General features: G+C 46.7%; 1 protein-coding gene across 1 annotated transcript in view; it reads right to left on the bottom strand.

Moving 5' to 3' along the window:
- The window catches only part of GRIK4 (glutamate ionotropic receptor kainate type subunit 4), a 901,771-nt gene that overhangs the window by 264,631 nt on the left and 620,376 nt on the right, over positions 1–16,764 (bottom strand). The window contains 1 exon segment of the mRNA XM_060251811.1: positions 5,076–5,254. Coding sequence (XP_060107794.1) covers positions 5,076–5,254 — 179 coding nt within the window.

Here is a 16,764-nt window from a genome sequence, read left to right as displayed (position 1 = left end):
TCTCTAATAAAATCCTAGCTTTGAAACCAAGTATGGGATCCGTTTGAAGTTCTTAAGTTCTGACATTTTCCTCACAGGATTTGGTCTCCAGACCCCTCACCATCTTTGTCACCCTCCTCTGGACCCGTTCCAACATGTCTATATTTGAAGAAGGGTGCATGCACATGAAAGCTTCTACCCAGAATTAAACTTCGTTGGTCTTAAAGGTGCCACTGGACTCAAACTTTCTTCTGTGACACAGAAGACTCACTTTGATGACAGGCTGGATCCAAGTGTTTATACCAGGCCCAGCCAATCCAGAGGTTCCATATTGTTTGCCAATCAGAGCGGCTGGTGCAGCACACCCCGATTTTTTTTATGCACACAGTGCATACACAGTTTGGTGTAGTGGTTAAGTGAATGGACTCTTATCTGGGAGAACCGGATTTGATTCCCCACTCCTCCACTTGCACCTGCAGGAATGGCCTTGGGTCAGCCATAGCTCTCTTATCTGGGAGAACCGGGTTTGATTCCTCACTCCTCCACTTGCACCTGCAGGAATGGCCTTGGGTCAGCCATAGCTCTCTTATCTGGGAGAACCGGGTTTGATTCCTCACTCCTCCACTTGCACCTGCTGGAATGGCCTTGGGTCAGCCATAGCTCTGGCAGAGCTGTCCTTGTGAGAGCCAGTTTGGTGTAGTGGTGAAGTGTGCGGACTCTTATCTGGGAGAACCGGGTTTGATTCCCCACTCCTCCACTTGCAGCTGCTGGAATGGCCTTGGGTCAGCCATAGCTCTCGCAGAGGTTGTCCTTGAAAAGGCAACTTCTGGGAGAGCTCTCTCAGCCCCACCCACCTCACAGGCTGTCTGTTGTGGAGGTGGAGGGTAAAGGAGATTGTGAGCTGCTCTGAGATTCTGAGATTCAGAGTGGAGGGCAGGATACAAATCCAAAATCGTCGTCATTGTCGTCTCCTCCTCCTCCTCTTCTTCTCACCCTCTCCTCCTCCTCCTCCTCCTCCTCTTCTTCTTCTTCCTTCTTCTCTGAAGGCTCACAATATGTGGCTGGATACGACACTCTCTCTGCCCTAACCGCAGACTATGAGGTTCACCAGGCAAGTTGTTTTGCAACACAACTGGATTTTGCATGCTGGCCCATTCCTGCGACCCCTTGCTGCATTCTTGCAGCTACCGGGGCGGCAGACAAATCTCACTGCGCCACAATGCCGCGCTTGTTGTGCTTCCAGCGAGGGGATGAGGCTGCAGATCTAGACTGTTGTTCATCAATTGTTAATATTGTTTCCTCTTCTAATAGACTGACCGGGAAGACTGCCAAAAAGTTAAAGTCAAAGGGGGCCCACGGTTCAGATTCTCTCATCTAAACATTGGGAAAAGAGAGGGGGGGGGAACCCCGCAACATTTAAAGAAATCAAATACACACACAGGGAAAAAAATAAAAGAAAAATGAGCAGCCACATACGTAGAAGGCAAATGTTATTTTTTTGTTGTTGCCAACCTTCAGGTGGTTATTATGACAACAAGTAAAGAAGCCCCATGGCGCAGAGTGTTAAAGCTGCAGTACTGCAGCCCAAGCTCTGCTCGCGACCTGTGTTCGATCCTGGCGGAAGCTGGGTTCAGGTAGCTGGCTCAAGGTTGACTCAGCCTTTCCATCCTTCTGAGGTTGGTAAAATGAATACCCAGCTTGCTGGGGGGGGGGGATGTGTAGAGGACTGGGGAAGGCCATGGCAAACCACCCTGTAACAAAAAGTCTGCAGTGAAAATGTCACGATGTGATGTCGCCCCATGGGTCAACTAAGACTCAGTGCTTGCACAGGGGACTACCTTTCCCTTTTTTAAAGCACCGTGAAATTGAAAATGGTTTTTGAATTCTAACAGATGTATATATTCTATTAAGTTCGTTACAATGCACAATGTATTTCCAACTTATATTTAAAACCTAATTGAAACGATAAACGCTACGATACGAAAGCGAGATAGCCCAGGAATGGGCCAGCAGGAGACCCAGTTTGGTGTAGTGGTTAAGTGTGCGGACTCTTATCTGGGAGAACCGGGTTTGATTCCCCACTCTTCCACTTGCACCTGCTAGGATGGCCGTGGGTCAGCCAGAGCTCTGGCAGAGGTTGTCCTTGAAAGGGCAGCTGCTGTGAGAGCCCTCTCCAGCCCCACCCACCTCACAGGGTGTCTGTTGTGGGGGAGGAAGGTAAAGGAGATTGTGAGCCGCTCTGAGACTCTTTGGAGTGGAGGGCGGGATATAAATCCAATATCATCATCTTCTTCTTTCCATAGAAAAGTAAGCAAAACGTAACTTTCAGTAGATGTTTAGTTTACTTTTCTATGGAAAGCCATTACACATGGCAGATAAACGTGTTTTCTTTCAGAATATTCTCAAATGCTGCATTGTCATATGAAGACCTTGAGTAATTGTTGCAATGTTATCTGGGGTCTTTAGTTGTCATAGCTTCCTACACCATGGTCCTTTTTGGTTCTCTAGCCTCCAGGTGATAGTTGGAGATCTCCCACTATTACAGTTGATGTCTAGATGACCAAACAAGATCAGTTCCCTTGAAGGAAATGCCTGCTATGGAGGGTGGACTCTATGACATTATACCCTGCTGAAGTCCCTCCCCTCAATACGCCCTCTAAACTGTGGGGTCTTGTGAGCAAACATTCTACTTTGTGAGCTGCTGCATCAATTAGTTTGCTCTAGAGCCATTTTTCCTGAGCGAAGACAAAAATGTGTGAGCCGGAGGCTAAAAAACTATGAGCTAGCTCACACTCAGTTTAGGGAACACTGCCTCCCCTCTCCAACCCTCACCCTCCTCCTACTCCCCCCCTCCCCCCACCAAATCTCCAGGCATTTCCAATCCAGACTGGCAACCCTGATTAGACTACATGAAGCTATATATGGTACTAATGGTTCATGAACGCATCCTCCATGGATTTGTCTGATCTTTTTTTCTAAAGCCACTGGCTACCACCCCATTTCATGGAAGTGAGTTCCATCATTTCATTTGTTAGAAGAATACTTCTGTTTTTTAACCAGTCCCAAAGCTACCACTGGAGGGAAGGCAGCATGGTATAGTCCTATCCCATTGGATCTCAGAAACTAAGCAGGGTCAACAGTTGGACAGGAGATTGTCAAGGAAGGCTCTGCAGAGGAAGGCGATATGAACATATGAAGCTGCCTTCTACTGAATCAGACCCTTGGTGCATCAAAATCAGTATTGTCTACTCAGACTGGCAGCAGATCTCCAGGATCACAAGCTAAGGTTTTTCACACCTATTTGCCTGGACCCTTTTTAGTTGGAGATGCCGGGGATTGAACCTGGGACCTTCTGCTTACATATGAACATATGAAGCTGCCTTCTACTTAATCAGACCCTCGGTCCATCAAAGTCAGTATTGTCTACTCAGACTGGCAGCGGCTCTCCAGGGTCTCAAGCTGAGGTTTTTGACACCTATTTGCCTGGACCCTTTTTAGTTGGAGATGCTGGGGATTGAACCTGGGACCTTCTGCTTCCCAAGCAGGTGCTCTACCACTGAGCCACCGTCCCCTGGCGGTTCACCTTTGCTTTTTTTTTTTTTAATTTTATTGTTATATATTCCAACACCAATCCACCTCTGTGAGAGTCCCAGGCCATAGATACATTATAATATTCCATAAATTTATAACTATTAACATTTCATCCAAATACAGCTCCATCACTCTATTTAAACATCTTATCCATTCATTTTCTTATTAACCAACCAATCGTCTTAAATTGTTTAAACTTTTCCAAATATCTCACCATCTTCCTAAACCACCCCTCCTCCTGTTCCCTAACCTTTAATCCGTTCATTCTTCGTATCTTCATCGTTAAATACTCCAAAATAATTATATAATTCATTTTATCCCTCCAGTGATTAATTGTCAATTCCTCAGCTTCTTTCCAATTCCTTGCTATCACTTGTCTTGCTGCTACTAACATCAAATTAATCCATTTACTATCCTCTTTTGATCTTAATCCCACACCATCCAAATTAATAATTGCCATTGCTTTAGATATACTTATTTTCCATCCCATAATCTTTGTCATCTCTATGCCAACCTGCAACCAGAATTTTTTCACTAAGGGACAATCCCACCACATGTGACTGAAAGTTCCAATTTCTCCACATTTCCTCCAAACCTTTGCTTCTCACTTGTCTTGAAGGCCCCTTGGCTTGGGCTGGTGTAATATTCAATAATCCATTGCAGGTTTTATGTTAGTTCCAGGATTCTAGACTCTGGACCAATTTCGCACTAGACTTTTAATCTTGATTTAGCTCTGTCCCCAAGTTGGCATTCTACATTAAAATCATAGACTCATAGAGTCACAGAGTTGGTTTCTCTGATTCTATTATTCTAGTGTAGAATGTCAGTTTGGGGACAGAGTTAAACCAGGATTAAAGGTCTAGTGCGAATGCCTGGAGACAAACTAGCTAAAAGAACTGCTGTGAAAGACTCTGGCAGGCCTTGTGTTCCTTCCTTCACTTATCCTGTATAAAGGTCCTAAATCAGGGGTGGCCAAACTGCAGCTCGGGAGCCACATGTGACTCTTTCAAACATATTGTGTGGTTCTCAAAGCCTCCACCACCTCGTTGGCCAGCTTGCAGAAGGCAGTTGTCTCTTTAAATCACTGCTCCAAGCCAAACCAGATGGTAGCTTGGAGAATGCATGTAAAGTTAAAGTTGCTTTCTTTCCACCTCTCCATCTATTTGCTTTTTCCTCCCTCCCTCCCTTCCTTCTTTCCTTCCTTCCTTCCCTCCCTCCTACCTGCCTTGCAGCTCTCAAACATCTGACGTTTATTCTGTGTGGTTCTTATGTTAAGCAAGTTTGGGCATCCCTGTTCTAAACGTTTACGAAAGAGACCAGCAGCATCTTCCTGGATAACTGCAGCATCGTACAAGTTGCCATAAGTCAGCTGCAACGTGACGGCATGGACATATACAAAGTTACTGCCCACAAGCATTACTGGATGACCTTGAGGTCAATACTGTAACAAAGGGCCCCGCTCCAAGTTTGGCAAAGTTAAAGGAAGCCTATCGCCTGCCACTTACTTTCTGAAGGATGATGTGGGACATGGAAGCATTGGCGTGCACGATAATGGTGGCCGTCTTGTCATCCCTGATCTCCTTCAGCAGGGGCGTCGGGTCCCAGCTGTCGTCCAACATCCGGACCGAGAGAGTCTCCTTGGAGATAAGGAACTGACGGAGCAACTTCTCCAAGTTCAGAAGGCCTGGGGGCAAGAGAAACACATCAAAACAAAAACCCTTTGAACTGGCTGACTTTGCCCAAGTTTCTCCTTCCAACAATCTTGGTGACCTACACTGGAGAAAAAATATATCATGACAAGATGACATACTGCAGTATGAATGTCTGTATACAGAACCCCTCTGTGATCAAAAGAGAGAAAGCAGGACATAATTTTGTTTGACCATTTGGGACCAGGCTGCTATCTATTATGAGTCTGCCAGCTAGAAATGTTGAAGTGAGTTGTAGGGACCATATCGCTTCAGTCTTAGCCCATCTACACTGGCTGCCAGTTTTATTTCTAGGTACAACTGAAGGTACTTCTAGTGTCCTGGCCCCGATGGATCTCCTGATGGCACCTGGGTTTTTTTGGCCACTGTGTGACACAGAGTGCTGGACTGGATGGGCCATTGGCCTGATCCAACATGGCTTCTCTTATGTGCTGGTCTTGATCTTCAAAGCCCTATATGGTTTGGAACCAATGCAACTGAAGGACTGCCTATTCCCTTATGAACCCTCCCGTCAGCTTCACAGGTCCTGCTTCCGGAGTCCCCACCTTTTGAGGATAGATGGGTGGCCACCTAGGACATGGTCTTTTTGGTCATGGCACCAAACTTTCTCCCCAGGGAGATTCATCTGTCCCCTTCTGTAGCCATCTTCTGCCAGCAGGTGAGGACCTTTTTGTTTTGTTTGGCATTTGCTCCATTTAACACTCCCTTCCTAGCCAAGGCTTCAATTGCTTTTTTTAAAAAAATATTTTTTTAAAAAACTTCCTCAGGAGTATTCCTTCCTATTTTCTTAAGGATCATCAGCCTCTTGTTACAATTCAGTGTTAATGCTCTTTGCAACATCTTTATTTTCTTCAGGTTCTCTCATCCTCACAGTACCACTTAAGTGTATATATTGATATTAGGAACTTAAGCCAGTCCTGAACTTGTTCTCTAACCAGATGCAAAAGCCTTCTGGATTTTGCTGGCAAAACGCTCTCTACAATATTTATATTAGAAGCAGATCTTTGAGGGGGGTGAACAAACATGTGGACAAAGGAGACCCGATAGATGTTGTTTACCTTGACTTCCAGAAAGCTTTTGATAAAGTTCCTCATCAAAGGCTCCTTAGAAAGCTTGAGAGTCAGGGAGTAAAAGGACAGGTCCTCTTGTGGATCAAAAATTGGCTGAGTAATAGGAAGCAGAGAGTGAGTATAAATGGGCAGTCTTCGCAATGGAGGATGGTAAGCAGCGGGGTGCCGCAGGGCTCGGTACTGGGTCCTATGCTCTTTAACTTGTTCATAAATGATTTAGAGTTGGGAATGAGCAGTGAAGTGGCCAAGTTTGCGGATGACACTAAATTGTTCAGGGTGGTGAGAACCAGAGAGGATCGTGAGGAACTCCAAAGGGATCTGTTGAGGCTGGGTGAGTGGGCGTCAACATGGCAGATGCGGTTCAATGTGGCCAAGTGCAAAGTAATGCACATTGGGGCCAAGAATCCCAGCTACAAATACAAGTTGATGGGGTGTGAACTGGCAGAGACTGACCAAGAGAGAGATCTTGGGGTCGTGGTAGATAATTCACTGAAAATGTCAAGACAGTGTGTGTTTGCAATAAAAAAGGCCAACGCCATGCTGGAAATTATTAGGAAGGGAATTGAAAACAAATCAGCCAGTATCATAATGCCCCTGTATAAATCGTTGGTGCGGTCTCATTTGGAGTACTGTGCGCAGTTCTGGTCGCCGCACCTCAAAAAGGATATTATAGCATTGGAGAAAGTCCAGAGAAGGGCAACTAGAATGATTAAAGGGCTGGAACACTTTCCCTATGAAGAAAGGTTAAAACGCTTGGGGCTCTTTAGCTTGGAGAAATGTCGACTGCGGGGTGGCATGATAGAGGTTTACAAGATAATGCATGGGATGGAGAAAGTAGAGAAAGAAGTCCTTTTCTCCCTTTCTCACAATACAAGAACTCGTGGGCATTCGATGAAATTGCTGAGCAGACAGGTTAAAACGGATAAAAGGAAGTACTTCTTCACCCAAAGGGTGATTAACATGTGGAATTCACTGCCACAGGAGGTGGTGGCGGCCACAAGCATAGCCACCTTCAAGAGGGGTTTAGATAAAAATATGGAGCAGAGGTCCAAAATACTCTCAATTCATGTATTAATATAAGAGCAAGCCAGTTCTGAGCAATGTTCCCTCTAAACTGTGGAGTGACAGAACTTTAGGAAGGAGGACACTGAAGAAATAATGAAGGTACACCTTTTTTTGCCATCAAGGCACAGCTGATTTAGGGTGACCCCAGAGGGATTTCAAGGCAAGTGATGTTCAGAGGTGGTTTACCATCGCCTGCCTCTGTGTAGCGACCCTGGACTTCCTCGGTGGTCTCCCATCCAAAGATTAACCAGGGTCAGTTCTGCTTAGCCTGTGATAGCTGACAAAATCAGGCTATCCTGGGCTATCCAGATCAAGGCAAGAAGTGTTCAGAAGTGATGTTCCTTCCAGAAGAAGATATTAAGATTTATACCCTGCCCTTCTCTGAATGCCAGAGTCTCAGAGCGGCTTACAATCTCCTTTACCTTCCTCCCCCACAACAGACAGCCTGTGAGGCAGGTGGGGCTGAGAGAGCTCTCCCAGAAGCAGCCCTTTCAAGGACAACCTTTGTGAGAGCTATGGCTGATCCAAGGTAATTCCAGCAGCTGCAAGTGGAGGGGTGGGGAATCAAACCCGGTTCTCCCAGATAAGAGTCCGCACACTTAACCACTACACCAAACTGGCTCTCTGAGGAATGACCAGTGTTCCCTCTAAGCTGAGTTAGTGTGTGCTAGCTCACAATTTTTTAGCCTCCAGCTCACACATTTTTGTCTCAGCTCAGGAAAAAATGGCCCCAGAGCAAACCAGTCTATGCAGTAACTCACAACTTTAATGCTAGTACCTCACAAAGTACAATTTTTGCTCACAGGACTTCACAGTTTAGAGGGAACATTGGGAATGGCCCTGGTCTTTCTTGGTGGCCGCCCATCCAAAGACCAACTAGAACTGACCCTGCTCAGCTTCCAAGATCCGAACAGACCATGTACTAAGCCCTTTATCTGCTGACATAAAGCCAGCTCAATAATCCTGCACACAACACCACTCCTTTAACGTCTATGACCAAACACTCTGAAAATCTATGCAAGAAGACTTTAAGATTCTGCTAATCAAAACCTGGCATCTGCGAGGTTTTTCTCCTTGGATCGATGGCTTCTGAAAGCGATGAGGGGTTTTGTGTGTGTGTGTGTTGATTAACTGTCTTGCTTTTTAACTGATTAAAGACACAATTACAATAACTCGCAACAGGCGCCAGTTTGAGGACGTTCAACCATGGTTCTTCTCCGGTGAATGGCTCATCAGATTACCCCATGTTTGGAGAAATGCTCCCACAGAACCGGCTCTCCTGCCCCCTCCTTCCCAACCCAGCTATTTTGTTTTTCACAGCACAGAATTAGAATTGGATGAAATCTGATTTAAAACCCACCATTTTTATTCAATTATGAATGGATCTGTGATTAATGACCGATCAATTTAAAGATTTCTGCCATACATTAAAATCCTGGAGGCTCTGTGTGGTGTTTTTTCCCCTCCCTTTTTTCCCTGAGGAGGCATCACAGAATAAAACGGAAGAGGTCGGCTTCTAGCGTCTTTTTTACAGAGTTGTCATGTGAGCTCTTGAAACTGGTTCTTTCAAAAGGATGAGACAAATTCATGGAGGACAGGGCCTATCAACAGGCATTGGCTATGTTAGTAGAAAAGAAACCTCATGTTCAGAGGTAGACAGCCAATATACTCCTGGTCAGGGGCACTCTGTAGCCTTCGTGCTTTGCTGGCAGCTTTCCCAGGGGTGTCTCTCTGGCCACTGGGAAAACAGAATGGAGACTGGACATCAGCTTCAATCCACTGGGGGTCCTCTTTCCTCCCTCGAAATCCACAGAGATACTAGATCCCGAGCAGCTTCACAGAGCATGATTGTCCCAGACGGAGTAAGGTTGCCAATCCTTAGTTAGTGTCAGGGGATTCCTTGGTTTGGAGGCCTTCCCCCAGCTTCAGGTTTATCAGAAAGCAGATGAAGGGAGGGAGGGAAACGTCTGCTGGGCACACCATTATACTCTGTGGAGACCGATTCCCATAGAGTATAATGGATAACTGATCTGTGGGTATCTGGGGCTCTGGGAGACTGTTTTTTTGAGATAGAGGCACCAGATTTTCAGCATAGCATCCAGTGCCTCTTCTCAAAACACCCCCCCAAGTTTCAAAAGGATTGGACCAGGGGGTCCAATTCTATGAGTCCCCAAAGAAGCTGCCCCTATGCTTCATTATTCCCAAATGAAGGGAAGGCATTTTAAAAGTGTGCGGTCCCTTTAAATGTGATGGCCAGAACTCCCTTTGGAGTTCAGTTATGCTTGCCACAACCTTGCTCCCGGCTCCACCCCCGATGTCTCCTGGCTCCACCCCCAATGTCTCCTGGCTCCACCCCCAAAGTCCCCAGATATTTCCTGAATTAGATCTGGCAACCCTAAGACAGAGCTCCCTCTATACCAGGGGTGGCCAAACTTGCTTAATTTAAGAGCCACATAGAATAAACGTTGGATGTCTGAGAGCTGCAAGACATGAACATCAGATGTTTGAGAACCACATGACAGGAAGGAAGGAAAGAAGATGGTTAAGGTGGAAGAACAGCAACTTGAACTTTAAATGTATTCTCCAAGCTGCCAGCTGGCTTGGCTTGGAGAAGTGATTTAAAGAGACAAATGCCTTCTCCAAGCTGGCTGACAGGGTGGTGGGGGCTTTGAGAGCCACATACGTGTGAAAGAGCCACATTTGGCTCCCGAGCAACAGTTTGGCCACCCCTGCTCTATACCTTGTGGCTAATAGCAACTGTGGGACCTTTGCTTCAGTCCCCTCTTGAGGCTGTCTGTGCCTGTAGCTTCCACCACTTCCTGCTGCAGTGATTTCCATGTGTAACATTATTTCTGATTCTGCATCAGTCAGAAAGGCTGAGGGAGCCGTCACACACTGGGCTGCAATTGAAGGGGAAGGCTGTACCCCTCCTCCCCAGAAATCCCAGTGATTCACAGCAGGTAACCAAGTGGCCACGTTAAAAAAGGAACCAAACTCAAGATGAGGACTCGGCGCAAAATAGAAGTTATTTCCCACCCACTCCTTCCGGTTTGTTATTTCCCACCCACTCCTTCCGGTTTGCCCTGTTCCCTGCTCTCTTGCAGGTAATTCAATTGGGGATTAATCTTTCTCTTGTAGCCGTCAGAAAGGAATGGGATGTCTCTCGGCAAAGGGTGGGCTTTGGCAGCCGAAAGAGGCCTCTTTGCCACTTAGCGACTTTTATGCTGTCAAAACAGCGCTTAGCCCCATTTCCCCGATTGTGTAGGTTGAAAGCCCCCCACTGCTTCCATCTCTCTCTTCCCTCGAGCCTCAATTAAAAATACTTACTTGAAGGACAAAAGCTGTACAAACAACCATTTAGTTACCTCTCCACCTCCCCAGGAAAAAAACCAACAAAACATTTTACTAACATGAAAGAGATGACTATTCCTCGGCACCTACCAAAGAAACATTCCCTAAGCTGACTTTCTGTAAACAGCTCAAACTGACCCCGAACAGGGCAAAATCTTCTATCCATGGAAGGGTTAAGGACTAGTCCATTAATAGGCGTTGCCACCATGGGTCATATTGTAGAAAAAGAGATGCCAGAGCTCATTAGCACAACTCATTTACATATACCACACACCCTTGACGTCACTGACAAGTGTACTAGATTATATGAGATCAGCATCGACCTTCAAATGCTTCTTGAATTAGAACGGTCAGAATAAAACTTTACTCCCATCACACTTCTTAAATTCCTCTCTCCTATGCGGCCACAGTGGCATGATGGAGATTTCCGTCTGTCTGCTTTATATGTTTTGGGACCTCAGCAGGGTATATGGCCATACAGTCTGCCATGGAAACCTGGAAGATCTCCTGGACTTACCTGCAGGCTGGCAACCCTAATGCCAGTTCAAGTCAGAACTGTAGGCTTTTGCTGAGGGAAGACAAGGAAATTCCACATCTATATATCAGCAGATATGCCATTTTGGAACAGAAGAATTAGAAGCAGAATCGGGTGGGCCTGAAAAGTTCTCCAGCGCCTTCTCATTTACTAAAGAGTCCAGTAGTTTCTTTAATATGAACAAATTTTATAATGGTATAAGCTTTTGAGAAACACAGCTCTCTTCATCTGATGCGTTTACTGTCATCTACTGTCAGCTGTGCAGCTGCCCTGCCACTTGTTCCTGTTGGGGGCTTGCACCTCCCTGTGCCCTTTCCAAGCCTTCATTCCTGGAAGGGTTCCCAACCCCCAGGCAGGAACTGGAAATCTTCTAGAACTGCAAGTGATCTCCAGAAAGAGATCAAAACCCCTGGAGAAAATGGCTGCCTTGAAGAATAGACTAAGAACAAAAGAAAAGCCATGTTGGATCAGGCCAATGGCCCATCCAGTCCAACACTCTGTCACACAGTGGCCAAAACCCAGTTGTCATCAGGAGGTCCACTAACAGGGCCAGAACTCCAGAAGCCTTCCCACTGTTGCCCCCCAAGCACCAGGAATTCTGAGCATCACTGCCCCTGACATAAGAACGTAAAAGAAGCCATGTTGGATCAGGCCAGTGGCCCATCCAGTCCAACACTCTGTGCCACACAGTGGCCAAAACCCAGGGGCCATCAGGAGTCCACCGTTGGGGACAGAATAACAGAAGTCCTCTCATTGTTGTCCCCTAAGCACCAAGAATACAAAGCATCCCTGCCCCAGATAGAGTTTTCCATCTGTATGCTGTAGATAATTGCCACTGATAGACCTCTGCTCTTTTCGTTTAACAATTCCCTCTTGAAGCTGGCTATGCTTGTAGCTGCCACCACTTTCTAGGGCAGTGAATTCCACATGTTAATTACTCTATGGCAGGGGGGGGCAACGGTAGCTCTCCAGATGTTTTTTGCCTACAACTCCCATCAGCCCTAGCCAGCATAGCCAATGGCTGGGGCTGATGGGAGTTCTAGGCAAAAAACATCTGGAGAGCTACCGTTGGCCACCCCTGCTCTATGGCATTATACCTGGCCCCTCCCTGAGCCCTGGCCTTCCCAGGCTCCACCCCCCAAGTCTCCAGGAATTTCTCTACCATTATTGGCAACCCTAGTTCTTGGAAAGGGGTTTGCTTTCAATCCTTTTACCCTGTCTTATCCCTGCAGCCAGTGGCCGCCTTATCCTTCTGTCAGCAGCTCCTTAGAAGCGAGATCCTCCCACTCAACAATTAGCAACTACTGGGCCGTGCCGTATTCTGCTGGTCAATCCAGTAATAAAGGGACAAAAAAGCAGAGATTTACACCTTGCAAGAGCCATCTAGTCTCCAAAGAAGCAACGATTCCCTGCGGCCATTTGTAGCTTTATGTCTAATTTCTATGCTTCCCCCACCCCACAAATAAAATTAGATCCCGCTCCTTAATTTTACAGCCTTGCATTAAGGAGGCCATTGGAGAAGAATCACCTAGCTGGCTCAGAAGCTAAATGGGAAGGCAATTTGGAGAGCGGGGCCTTCAGAGTTTCTCCTTTTCTACTTGAACAACTGCCTGTTTCTCTCCCAGTCGTCTGCGTGTGCAACTGGGACAATGAAGAGACCGAAGCATGCAGCATTTCCCTTTGGGGGCTAGGAGGCAGAAGAGAATCTGTTAGAGAACCAGGTCTAGTAGCTCACAAGACTCCACAGCTTAGAGGGAACATGGCGCACCAACACTTTTTTTGGCACCCGCCAAGTGTTTTTAGAAAGTAGGGCCAGGTGGGGCTACTGCCCAGCAAGGCTTCTGATTGGCCACTGCAGATTTGATTGACTCTGCAGATTTTTAAAAAAAGAAACGACTGCTTTTGTAACAGCTGCTTCCAAAGCATAAAGACCCAAGGTAACCTGGGGCCACCATTTCAGAGCTAGCTCCGCCTCCTACAGCAGCCATTTTATGGCAGCCATTTTGTGCCAGAATTCAAGAAGTGGTTCAAGAAAAATGGAATGTATTTTTTTTTGCATATATCAACCAAAATTAGGTTGCAAAGCTTTAAAAACTAAAATGAGAACAAAATGATAAAGTCCAAACGGATTAAGAGGCAGAATTAGGGCTGCTGAGTCCCTGATCCGGACGGGGGTTCCCCTGCCCAGGAGGTTCACAACCTCCCCCGACGTTGCCGGCACGATGACATCACCCGGAAGTGACGTCATCACCTCGGCGATGTTCCGCGGTGGCCACTCTAGACGTTTCCGGGAAAACTCTATGGTTTTCTCGGATGCTCTAGCCATTTGGGAGGGGAAACTCTATGGTACAATAGGTACTGTAGAGTTTTTCCCTCCCAAATGGTTAGAGTGTCCGGGAAAACCATTGAGTTTTCCCAGAATCGGCTAGAGCGATCACCCCGTGACGTCGTCGGCGCGATGACGTCACTTCTGGGTGACGTCATTGTGCCACATGCGTGCCAGCACGTGCAAGGAGTGTCCCCAACCAGGGGCTGAAAGGTACTTGGCAACCCTAGACAGAATTGAGTAGCATATGTTCAAAATGTTTATGCTTATAATGACCTAACATTAGAAACACTAGAATTGTCAAGAATGTTAGGAATGTAAATGTAATGTTAGGAATGTAAATATGCAATCCAGACCAAAATCAAAAGTATATAAGTAACTTGCACTTAACAATGTAAGGTCTGTTCACGAAGTTTATAGATAGAAAAAAGTTATCAGCTACAATTTATTAGATAATATTGATGGCTTTTCTCACTTACTGACTTATGTTTTCGTTGGCGAAAATAGCATTGTTTATGTATAAATGAGCCACTGTGGTATTTCTAACTTATTTTACCTGTTTCTATGTTTGGGTTTTTTTTTTGTTTTTATATATATATATATATATATATATATATATATATATATATATATAATAGAATATAATTATTTAAAAAAAAAAAAAAGAATTCCAGAAGTGTTTGCAGTCTCCAAAATGGAGGACCTCTGGATTATACAATGGCCTTTGGGTTGCTCTTAATTTTAAAAGGCGGGGCGTTTTTTTTGAGCAGGAACACACAGGAACACAGTTCCGGCTGGCTTGGCATCAGGGGTGTGTGGCCTAATATGCAAATGAGTTCCTGCTGTTTCCCCCCTACAACTCCCCCCCTCCCCCCAAAACAGAGCCAGATTAACAGTTAGGCCAAGTAGGCCTGTGGTCCCCCACTCCTTTAGAGGCCCTGGGCCGGCTTTTCCCCACAGTTCCCCCTTGTTTGCGACCCTCCCAGCCTGCATGCACAGCCAGCAACTAAACTGCTCTTTGCCGGACTTGCCTGGTGCGGCTGCTGCTGGCGTTGTCACCAAGTTTGCCTTTCTTTGCCTGCAGGCTTTTAAGGGGCTTTTAAGAAGGGGCCTGCAGGCTGAAGCGAGGGCCGTGGGCAGTGGGGCGGGCACTCAGACTCTGAGATAATTTGCAAGGGGCCCCCCAAGATTTCAATCGCCTAGAGGCCTCCACAGGGTTTAATCCGGCACTGCCCTGAAAAAAGGTATTCCGTAGAATTTGTTTCTTGTTCTGGGTTTTGCACGGGCCAGAAATGCTGTTTGCAACTTCTGCCTTCAGAGATGACCATATGCTAACTTTGCTGGGTGCAGTCTGGGTTCAGCTGATATGCCAATGCACCCAACTAGGCATGAGGAAGGGTAGCGAGATGTGCAGAGTTGCCGGAAAGTTCCCCTTCGCCGCTCAAGCAGAGGAGCGACGGCTGCCAAAACGCAGCCACCCAGAGTCCCCCTCACCCACACAAGAAAGAAGAGATCTCCTATCGGAAGAGATTCCCTTCTGTTGTGATGACACAAGACTGTGAAGTGCCCAATGCTGGCAGGCTGAGGCGCTTTCAAGGGACTGTTTTACAGGCAGAACATGAGCCGGGGGCTTGTAGACGTCTCCCTGCACTTTGAAGTGCCTGAGCGAGGACCACCGAGGAAGGAGAGGCAGGAACAGACGTGGGCTGCATGAGCAACTGTGCGCCTTTGCCTTGTGCTGGCGTAGATGGCTGGGAAACCAGCGGGAAGGAATCCCGCGCCTGCAGAGCACGAAATCCTGTGTCCAGGCAAATTCTGCGCCCAGAAGAAACAGATTCTGGGATCTGAATAAATTCTTCAGATTTGCATCAGCAAGTCTGCATAACTCAACGCAAACGCTAGCCACACCCACTGCTGGAACTCTGCCAGTGGCCAGTGCAAATGCTCATTCCGTTGCTCTCTGGCTTCTAAGATCTGAGCAGGCTTTGTCCACGTGCATGCAAGCATATCTTCTCCACCATATGATCCAGAACAGGGGTGTCGAACTCATTTGTTATGAGGGCCAGATCTGACCTAAAAGAGACCTTGTTGGGCCAGAGCATGTCGGGGTGGGCCGAGCCATGTCGGCCAGGCCGTGTGTGTGCCTGTTTAAGATTAGGAAGCAGAGGTATAAATTTTATAAAATATATATAAACTTAAAATGTTAGCACTCGTTGGTTTTAAGGATGCTTTCTTTGTATTTCTCCCATGGGATCCAGGGAACTGGGCAAAGGGAGCTCTGGCTCATTCCTGCCTTCCCCAGGGGACTGGTAGGGGAGGAGCCTCAGCCATCAGAAGAAGAGATTCTTGGCTCAGTAGCTCTGCTGTGCAATTGAGAGAGTCTGACAAAGCAAGCTGTTCCTCCCCCCTTCCTCCCCAAGGGAAGAGCCTCAGCCAGTGGAGAAAATAGAGGTTTTTCTCTGTAGCTCCTGTGCATTTGAGCAAGCCTTGCAAAGCAAGCTGTGATGCAGAAGGAAGCAAGAGAGAGGGAGAAGGAAGCAGACAAGAGCCAGTTGCTCCGGGGCCTGATAGGAGCCCTCCGGGGGCCTGATTCAGCCCCCGAACTACATGTTTGGCACCCCTGATCTAGAAGCTTGCTCAGTTTTTTCCTTAGCTCAAGATTCAAGCAACTGAGTTCCGCTCTCAGACTGTGTACATCCGTCTGCTGTCTCCTAGGAATCGACCTGCCGTATCTTGATCATTCCTTCCAGCTAAGGACAGCATACATCGCTCACCCTTTCCTTGTTTTATCCTCACAACAACCCTATGATCAGACGGAGAGAAAACGATTAGCTCAAGATCAACCACTGTACTTTGTTAGCAGAGTGTGTTTGGGATTGAGCATGTGCCAACCCTCCCTTCTAACTCCCTCCCCCCCCCCCCCCAGTTTGGCTGTTCTTGAAGCACTAGTTAAGTGATAAATGCCTGCCATGTCGCTAGATCTATACTGCTATAAAAACTGGCTGGGCAACCTTGGACAAGGCACTCTCTCTCAGCCTAACTCTACCTCTCAACCTAACTCTACCTTACAAGGTTCTCCTGATAAAATGGAGGAGAGGAGACTGATGCAAGCTATTTTGGGTCTTCATTGGGCTGGGA

Source organism: Heteronotia binoei, chromosome 12 (assembly GCF_032191835.1).
Source record: "Heteronotia binoei isolate CCM8104 ecotype False Entrance Well chromosome 12, APGP_CSIRO_Hbin_v1, whole genome shotgun sequence".
In the NCBI taxonomy this organism is placed as follows: Eukaryota; Metazoa; Chordata; class Lepidosauria; order Squamata; family Gekkonidae; genus Heteronotia; species Heteronotia binoei.
The sequence above is the reverse complement of the archived record's forward strand: the minus strand, read 5'-3'. Positions and strand labels throughout refer to the sequence as shown.